Here is a 10,332-nt window from a genome sequence, read left to right on the forward strand (position 1 = left end):
TGTTGTGAAATTAGCTCGTCCTGTCTATGACAGGACCCACGGTTCGGAGGATAAGCTTGCTCCGTGGCTTCCCCCGTCCATACGGGTTCTACCACGCAGTCTACACCAGAGTGCGTGAACGGCTTTAGCCGCAATACACCCCAGGGAGCTCTCTCTCTCACGAGGCGAAGCAAAAAAACACAGCACTAAAGACGCGGAAGCCGCCCCAGCGACAATACGCCTGTATACTATACAGTGTATAGTGTGCTGTGTTAAATGATAAGCCTATAGCGGGGCTGATGTTTCGCTGCGCCAAACGCAGGTCCACTCCAGCCCATGGAATATGCATCACGGATGCGTTAACTGACACCAAGCCAGTGATACAAACGTATAGTGCGATTATTCCACTGCTTTACATGATTACAGAGCCAATGGTCCTGTCTGTGTCCCTGCCACAGGTCGACAGACAGGCTACACCACAGGACGCGTAAACTAACACTATGTCAGCAATACGTCTGTAACGGTGTTTTGGCCGCTTACCCTGTTTAGTCAGATTACTTAATACTTACAAACGAGTATTTGAATGAGACAACCCCGAGAGGAGCGAATGTCACGCCGGCTCCGGTCTCAATTCCAACCCGTATTAAATTAAGTATTTTTTTACAGAAAAAATAAAACAGAAACCAAAAATTCAAAAGAATCTGCTGTATATAGCTGTTAGCTTTTCTGCTGTCGAGACGCCACGTCTGTCTGGTGACTGGTGGAGATAAAAAAAGCCAGTGTAATCACGCACACCTGGGCCTTATATACCCGTGCGTGCCAGTACAACTGGTGTGTCTTAAAGAGATATCCACGTCACAAGTGAGGTGGGGACATTCCCCATACATATGAAATATGTTGGGTGGAGAGATAGTCTCTGATACGATAGAGAACAGATGTCAAGGCAGAGGCTGTGTGGAACGTGAAGCACAACGGAGCTGCGCTTATGAGAAACGACACAAATATAAACTTCCGTGAAAACAGAAGCCCAACACTAGGATAAAGGACACATTCAGTCCAAATGTCCAGTTTGCTAATTCACAACTACTACTAGCCTACTGTGGTGTTGAAACTTTGAATTTATCGTAAATGTATGCTATGACAAGGTTAGTTTGATCACAGACATTCAAGGCCGGCACGACAATTAATTATTCATCTGGATCGCTATACTGTCCGTTATGCTTTATATTGTACGGGAGGATTGACATACTGTGTGTGTGGAGGTCCAGGTGCATTACTGAAGCTAGGAGGTTCACATTTAGAGCCATCACTCTTCAGAGACACACAGCTGGGTGTTGGAGACTCTGGTCTGTGGTGCAGGCTTCTGAAATCATAGAAATGTGTCTATAATTATCATGTGAATGAATAAGTCAATGTATTAAATATTTGTTGTTCAGGGAGGTCTGAATTTTAATTTTTAGTGACATTGAGATGTTGGAGAACCAATTAAGAGATGCAAGCATAGTCAAAGGGGCATTGCATGAATGAGGGCTCTTATAGCAAGAGTTTGAGAGCACTTTTGTTGAAATAAATTCTGCCCACAAATCTAAGAAATATTTGTTGATAATGTTTTTATCACACATTGAAAAAGAAAGGAATGTGTGCTTTTCACAAATTGCACACATGTTCTACCAGTCATAGGCTACCATTGTTATCACATTCTGTATTTGTCATTCATGTAATTCACATTGTAATGCTATTCAGAAAGTGTGTAGTAAATCGTATGTAATGTTTTCATATTTGTCAACGTGCATGTGCTGTGACAATGTTTTCCCAAATGAAAATGCAATATAATGCAATTATTTTCAGAATGAGCACACCTGGAGATGAAATGTAAATGTTATTGCATTATATGTTCACTTTTGTTTAAAAAAATGCATTGTCAACTAATATTAGCAGGCATTTTTTTGAACATGTAAATTCAAATTATATTTTAGTTATTGTTTTAATTCCGTCATAGAATGAGCACATCTGTAGATGAAATGTAAATGCTATTGCATTTTAGATTTATTTTTGCATCGAAAAAATGCATTCATGACCTGAAGATTAAAAAGCATTTATCTTATCACCTGAAGTCTGAGATCCACTGGGTTTCCACATGGATCCCAAAATCCATGATTTCTTTTTTTTGTTCCATTTTGGGTTGGGTTTTTTAACTCACATCAGCAAAACTATCTCATATGCCCATCCCTAGTTGTGAGAGTACTGTGGTGTTGTGTATAGTGTAGGTGGATTGACATACTGTGTGTGTGGAGGTCCTGGTTCATTACTGAAGTTCGGAGGCTCACATTTAGAGCCGTCACTCTTCATAGACACACAGCTGGGTGTTGGAGACTCTGGTCTGTGGTGAACACTTCTGGAATAACATAAATGGTTCTATTATTATCGTGTGAAATTAGCAGATCTCCAGGCTCAACAGAGATGTGTTGTGAGCCTGTAGATCAGTAGTTCGCAGATTACTATGAAAACATGTCCGTCCGTGCGTCCATCTGTCACGCCACCGTATATGGCCATCACCCAGATCTGCATATATGGAGCCGACCAGCAACTCTACATCTGACCTCAAACCCTTAGGTCTTCATACAGTATATGGAGCTGACCTGTTCTGACATTCCATATGTTGATTCTCCCCCACCTGTCCTTCCTCTTCGATGTCTCCCTTTTGACGGATATACAGTAGACTGATACATGTCAACAGGCCCGAAAATTAATTAAGGTCCAGCCCTACCTATGGGCCCTCGGACACTGCCCCCGCTGCCACCCTAAGATCTCCATATATGAAGCTGACCTGTTCCGACATTCTATATCTTGATCTGACCTCATCAAACCCTGTACACTCAAGATACGCTCCATATATGGCCAGACCTCATCAGTTCCGCTCCCCAGCCTAGATCCAGAGCGAATGTCATTAGCCTCTAGTGGTAGCGGTTTAAATATCCACTCTTAACCGTCTTCCTGCCATTGCCGAAGCCCTTCGGCAATCAAAGCCTCAATTTGATAATACACCTTGCTGCCATTGCCGTAGCCCTTCGGCAATTATACTTTTATAGTGCATATGATCGATCACGCCATAATGCTACTCACGTTAGCCGGTTAGCTAGCAGTCTTGTTAGCACTGCACTGGATCGTTCAGATTAGATCGCGGTCGCCATAAGAATCCATTCTATCCGTTTCTTTCAATCGCCTGTATCTCCTATTCCTTGTCCCAGATGGCATTTTTGGTCAAAACAGCGTTTCTTTGACGGCACAGAGCCGACGTTGTGGAGTGCTATATGTACCGGCATTGATTCGATTATGTAAACAAAGGTTGTCTTGGCAACGTAAAGCTGGCAGGGATAAGCTCACTTCCGGTTGAGGCAAAATGTGGCTTTTCAAAATAAGAGCTCAAATTAAAAAAATGCTGGCATGAATTAGGTCCTAATTTCTCAATAAATGGCAGCAGTAAAAGGGTTAAGGCTCCCAGTTTGATCACAGACATTCATCTGGATCGCTATACTGTCCGTTATGCTTTATATTGTACGGGAGGATTGACATACTGTGTGTGTGGAGGTCCAGGTGCATTACTGAAGCTAGGAGGTTCACATTTAGAGCCATCACTCTTCATAGACACACAGCTGGGTGTTGGAGACTCTGGTCTGTGGTGCAGGCTTCTGAAATCATAGAAATGTGTCTATAATTATCATGTGAATGAATAAGTCAATGTATTCAATATTTGTTGTTCAGGGAGGTCTGAATTTAAATTTTTAGTGACATTGAGATGTTGGAGAACCAATTAAGAGATGCAAGCATAGTCAAAGGGGCATTGCATGAATGAGGGCTCTTAGTTTGAGAGCACTTTTGTTGAAATAAATTCTGCCCACAAATCTAAGAAATATTTGTTGATAATGTTTTTATCACACATTGAAAAAGAAAGGAATGTGTGCTTTTCACAAATTGCACACATGTTCTACCAGTCATAGGCTACCATTGTTATCACATTCTGTATTTGTCATTCATGTAATTCACATTGTAATGCTATTCAGAAAGTGTGTAGTAAACCAATCGTATGTAATGTTTTCATATTTGTCAATGTGCATGTGCTGTGACAATGTTTTCCCAAATTAAAATGCAATATAATGCAATTATTTTCAGAATGAGCACACCTGGAGATGAAATGTAAATGTTATTGCATTATATGTTCACTTTTGTTTAAAAAAATGCATTGTCAACTAATATTAGCAGGCATTTTTTTTGAAAATGTAAATTCAAATTATATTTGAGTTATTGTTTTAATTCCGTCATAGAATGAGCACATCTGTAGATGAAATGTAAATGCTATTGCATTTTAGATTTATTTTTGCATCGAAAAAATGCATTCATGACCTGAAGATTAAAAAGCATTTATCTTATCACCTGAAGTCTGAGATCCACTGGGTTTCCACATGGATCCCAAAATCCATGATTTCTTTTTTTTATTCCATTTTGGGTTGGGTTTTTTAACTCGCATCAGCAAAACTATCTCACATGCCCATCCCTAGTTGTGAGAGTACTGTGGTGTTGTGTATAGTGTAGGTGGATTGACATACTGTGTGTGTGGAGGTCCAGGTTCATTACACTTCTGGAATAACATAAATGGTTCTATTATTATCGTGTGAAATTAGCAGATCTCCAGGCTCAACAGAGATGTGTTGTGAGCCTGTAGATCAGTAGGTCGCAGATTACTATGAAAACATGTCCGTCCGTCCGTCCGTCTGTCACGCCACCGTATATGGCCATCACCCAGATCTGCATATATGGAGCCGACCAGCAACTCTACATCTGACCTCAAACCCTTAGGTCTTCATACAGTATGGAGCTGACCTGTTCTGACATTCCATATGTTGATTCTCCCCCACCTGTCCTTCCTCTTCGATGTCTCCCTTTTGACGGATATACAGTAGACTGATACATGTCAACAGGCCCGAAAATTAATTAAGGTCCAGCCCTACCTATGGGCCCTCAGACACTGCCCCCGCTGCCACCCTTAGATCTCCATATATGGAGCTGACCTGTTCCGACATTCTATATCTTGATGATCTGACCTCATCAAACCCTGTACATTCAAGACACGCTCCATATATGGCCAGACCTCATCAGTTCCGCTCCCCAGCCTAGATCCAGAGCGAATGTCATTAGCCTCTAGTGGTAGCGGTTTAAATATCCACTCTTAAGGCTCCCAGTTTGATCACAGACATTCATCTGGATCGCTATACTGTCCGTTATGCTTTATATTGTACGGGAGGATTGACATACTGTGTGTGTGGAGGTCCAGGTTCATTACTGAAGCTAGGAGGTTCACATTTAGAGCCATCACTCTTCAGAGACACACAGCTGGGTGTTGGAGACTCTGGTCTGTGGTGAACACTTCTGGAATAACATAAATGTTTGTGTGAATGAAAAAGTTAATTTAAAGATTTTATTTTATTTGTTACATCCACATTTATGTCTAAGGGTAACATGTTTTAGTTTCTTCTCAAGACATATTCAGTACACGGGTGATAGTTTAAACATATTGTTGCATACTGTACACATACTGTAAATGCACAGTGTAAATGCACAGAGTCAGCTTCTCTGCTGAACGCCACACTGATTTGTACACATTCATTCACAAAAACTGCACACATAGTAACTTACAATAAGATAAACATTTAATAGGGTTGATAACAACATTATTAGATGCTATGTCTTGTTTTTGTAATTCATGTAACTTACACACACTCACTCAAGCCCTACTGTACAAACTGTGCGTCACATACCTACAGTATAACTTCCACCCAGCAGCTTGATAGAAACGCGACATAAAGGTCTATCTGGCCTGATAAGAGGAAAAAATAGAGTCTGCAACACTGGTATGAAAAACTCAGCTCCACTGGTTTATTGATTCAACGTTTTGATCACTGGGATCTTCTTCAGGAAGATAACATAATTTACATTCCTGGAATTAATCTGATTCTGTCATGGGTATGCGTGGGTATGCTTGACATCATCGTCATACCTGGAAGTGATGCGGGAACGCCTAGTCGCCTACTGAGTGGCAAAATACTCCTTTCTCACCGAAATTAGCAGATCTCTAGTCTCAACAGAGATGTGCCTGTAGATCAGTCGGTCACAGATTACTATGAAAACCTGCAAAACCTGTCTGTCCGTCCGTCTGTCACCAGTGAGGGGTGGGAGGGGCTAGCCCACACCAGACCGCAGCAGTCAGCACACAGAACAGAAGTCAAGGCAGAGGCTGTGTGGAACGTGAAGCACAACAGAGCTGTGCTTATGAGAAACGACGGGGGGGAGGGGCAGTCCGCTCCCCAGCCTAGATCCAGAGCGAATGTCATTAGCCTCTAGTGTTAGCGGTTTAAATATCCACTCTTAAGGCTCCCAGTTTGATCACAGACATTCGAGGTCGGCACGAAAATTAATTATTCATCTGGATCGCTATACTGCTTTATATTGCTATATATGCTTTATATTGTAGGAGGATTGACATACTGTGTGTGTGGAGGTCCAGGTGCATTACTGAAGCTAGGAGGTTCACATTTAGAGCCGTCACTCTTCATAGACACACAGCTGGGTGTTGGAGACTCTGGTCTGTGGTGCAGGCTTCTGGAATCATAGAAATTTGTCTATAAGTTTATACTTTTCAACAGGCCCTAAAATTAAGGTCCAGCCCTACCTATGGGCCCTCAGACACTGCCCCCGCTGCCACCCTTAGATCTCCATATATGGAGCTGACCTGTTCTGACATTCGTTGTTGTTGATCTGACCTCATCAAACCCTGTACACTCAAGACACGCTCCATATATGGCCAGACCTCATCAGTTCCGCTCCCCAGCCTAGATCCAGAGCGAATGTCATTAGCCTCTAGTGGTAGCGGTTTAAATATCCACTCTTAAGGCTCCCAGTTTGATCACAGACATTCAGCTGGATCGCTATACTGTCCGTTATGCTTTATATTGTACGGGAGGATTGACATACTGTGTGTGTGGAGGTCCAGGTTCATTACTGAAGCTAGGAGGTTCACATTTAGAGCCGTCACTCTTCATAGACACACAGCTGGGTGTTGGAGACTCTGGTCTGTGGTGAACACTTCTGGAATAACATAAATGTTTGTGTGAATGAAAAAGTTAATTGTTTAAAGGTTTTATTTTATTTGTTACATCCACATTTATGTCTAAGGGTAACATGTTTTAGTTTCTTCTCAAGACATATTCAGTACACGGGTGATAGTTTAAACATATTGTTGCATACTGTACACATACTGTAAATGCACAGAGTCAGCTTCTCTGCTGAACGCCACACTGATTTGTTCAAATCCATTCACAAAAACTGCACACATAGTAACTTACAATATATAGATAAACATTTAATAGGGTTGATAACAACATTATTAGATGCTATGTCTTGTTTTTGTAATTCATGTAACATACATGAGATCATGATGTTGTGTTATAGTGTTGTATAGGATGATTCACATACTGTGTGTGTGGAGGTCCAGGTTCATTAGTGAAGTCAGGAGGTCCCTGACTCTTCATAGACACAGATGGAGAGACTGGTCTGTGGATGTGATGTTTGTCAGCTCCCTCCTCTCTCTCCTCACACTGACTCATCTTTGGATGAAACCTGTCAAGATTACAGTTAAAAATAGACAACAATAGTCAATGTTTTAAAGCGCTTACAGTAAACCACCATGTGGTTTCCAGTAACTGTAATAAATGTCAGTCATATCTTATCCTTCATTCTTATCACATTGTTTTTACAGTGCCCGCACACACACATGATAACAGAAGATAACATCATTATCATTCCTGGAATTAATCTGATTCTGTCATGGGGATGCGTGGGTATGCGTGACATCATCGTCATACCTGGAAGTGATGCGGGAACGCCTAGTCGCCTTCTGAGTGGAAACATTTACAGCCCATACATCCAAACAGAAAAGTCCTGTCTGATTACAGTAGACGCCAATAAAGTCACTTTGCCACGTGATTTGCCGCTCCATTTATGCATACGCATATACCCTCTATACCAGTGTTTATTCTTTATTCATTCGGATCCCCATCAGACGCCACCAAAGTAGCAGCTGCTCTTCATGGGGTCCACAACAGTGTTGATTTTGCAAGACTAAGACTAGACTATGACTAGATTATTTTGATATTTCGTCGACTAAGACTAGACTAACAAAAAATAATTTCAGAAGACTAAATGGGACTAATATATATATATATATAATATTCTGAAAAAAACAACACTGGTCCACAACAAACATAGCAATGCTTATATCACAACACACACACACACACACACAGAGACAATGCAGGAACGGTCAGAGCAGGTGTGGTGTTGTTGTTACAACCGGTATCCAAGTTCAATGTACAGTAGTCACATGGCAGCTCTTTGTTCACCAGGGTGACCAGATCCAAACTGTTCATTTGAGCGGGACAGGGGGGGGACAGGGGGGGGGACAGGGCCAAATCAGCCATTGGGCCAAATCAGCCATTGGGCCAGGGGCCCTTGGCTCTCAGGGGCCCTTCAAGGAAACTGGACCGGGTTTGAGGCACTGAAATCGCATGGCCATTGATTTTGTTAAAATTTAGGTCAAAAAGATGATAAAAACATGAAAGTTTGCACACTATGGGGGCCCACAGAAACATTACCGTCCCAGGGGCCCTCCTGGGGGTTAGTCCGTCCTTACGACGGGACGGGTTTAGCACCTTATTACTTAAATGCCTTGATGTCATATTCCACCATAGGCCTAATATTGCCTATCATTTTGTTATTAAACCCCTCTGGCGTCTCACTTTTCTTTTAAATGCTAATTTTGGCCATGGGTGATACAGGCCGACTTGGTATTGTAGCCTAGGCCCCAAGGGGATATTTCTCATGTTATTTTAACAGGCAAAATGCAACAGGAAAAATGCAAAATGCTTTTTGTTTTTGCTTAAATGTATGCCATGCTTTTGTTTTTTGCTTAAAAGGATTGACATACTGTGTGTGTGGAGGTCCAGGTGCATTACTGAAGCTAGGAGGTTCACATTTAGAGCCGTCACTCTTCATAGACACACAGCTGGGTGTTGGAGACTCTGGTCTGTGGTGCAGGCTTCTGAAATCATAGAAATGTGTCTATAATTATCATGTGAATGAATAAGTCAATGTATTCAATATTTGTTGTTCAGGGAGGTCTGAATTTAAATTCTTAGTGACATTGAGATGTTGGAGAACCAATTAAGAGATGCAAGCATAGTCAAAGGGGCATTGCATGAATGAGGGCTCTTATAGCAAGAGTTTGAGAGCACTTTTGTTGAAATAAATTCTGCCCACAAATCTAAGAAATATTTGTTGATAATGTTTTTTATCACACATTGAAAAAGAAAGGAATGTGTGCTTTTCACAAATTGCACACATGTTCTACCAGTCATAGGCTACCATTGTTATCACATTCTGTATTTGTCATTCATGTAATTCACATTGTAATGCTATTCAGAAAGTGTGTAGTAAACCAATCGTATGTAATGTTTTCATATTTGTCAACGTGCATGTGCTGTGACAATGTTTTCCCAAATGAAAATGCAATATAATGCAATTATTTTCAGAATGAGCACACCTGGAGATGAAATGTAAATGTTATTGCATTATATGTTCACTTTTGTTTAAAAAAATGCATTGTCAACTAATATTAGCAGGCATTTTTTTGAAAATGTAAATTCAAATTATATTTGAGTTATTGTTTTAATTCCGTCATAGAATGAGCACATCTGTAGATGAAATGTAAATGCTATTGCATTTTAGATTTATTTTTGCATCGAAAAAATGCATTCATGACCTGAAGATTAAAAAGCATTTATCTTATCACCTGAAGTCTGAGATCCACTGGGTTTCCACATGGATCCCAAAATCCATGATTTCTTTTTTTTTATTCCATTTTGGGTTGGGTTTTTAAACTCACATCAGCAAAACTATCTCATATGCCCATCCCTAGTTGTGAGAGTACTGTGGTGTTGTGTATAGTGTAGGTGGATTGACATACTGTGTGTGTGGAGGTCCAGGTTCATTACTGAAGTTCGGAGGTTCACATTTAGAGCCCTCACTCTTCATAGACACACAGCTGGGTGTTGGAGACTCTGGTCTGTGGTGAACACTTCTGGAATAACATAAATGGTTCTATTATTATCGTGTGAAATGAGCAGATCTCCAGGCTCAACAGAGATGTGTTGTGAGCCTGTAGATCAGTAGGTCACAGATGACTATGAAAACATGTCCGTCCGTCCATCTGTCACGCCACCGTATATGGCCATCACCCAGATC

General features: G+C 41.1%; 1 protein-coding gene across 1 annotated transcript in view; it reads right to left on the minus strand.

Annotated features, from left to right (window-relative positions):
* Window positions 1–9,114, minus strand: part of LOC310874562 (uncharacterized protein) — a gene marked incomplete at its 3' end in the record, with an annotated part of 32,288 nt that extends 23,174 nt beyond the window's left edge. Inside the window, exons 1-7 of the mRNA XM_083787420.1 lie at window positions 9,017–9,114; window positions 7,006–7,119; window positions 6,520–6,633; window positions 5,290–5,403; window positions 3,555–3,668; window positions 2,261–2,374; window positions 1,257–1,342 (exon numbers count right to left, since the gene is read on the minus strand). Coding sequence (XP_083643546.1) covers window positions 1,257–1,342; window positions 2,261–2,374; window positions 3,555–3,668; window positions 5,290–5,403; window positions 6,520–6,633; window positions 7,006–7,119; window positions 9,017–9,084 — 724 coding nt within the window. The 5' untranslated portion in view covers window positions 9,085–9,114. The remainder of the gene's footprint in view (window positions 1–1,256; window positions 1,343–2,260; window positions 2,375–3,554; window positions 3,669–5,289; window positions 5,404–6,519; window positions 6,634–7,005; window positions 7,120–9,016) is intronic.
* Window positions 9,115–10,332: the final 1,218 nt, after the last annotated feature.

This window comes from Protomyctophum parallelum (assembly GCF_964188405.1).
Source record: "Protomyctophum parallelum genome assembly, chromosome: 17".
NCBI lineage: Eukaryota > Metazoa > Chordata > Actinopteri > Myctophiformes > Myctophidae > Protomyctophum > Protomyctophum parallelum.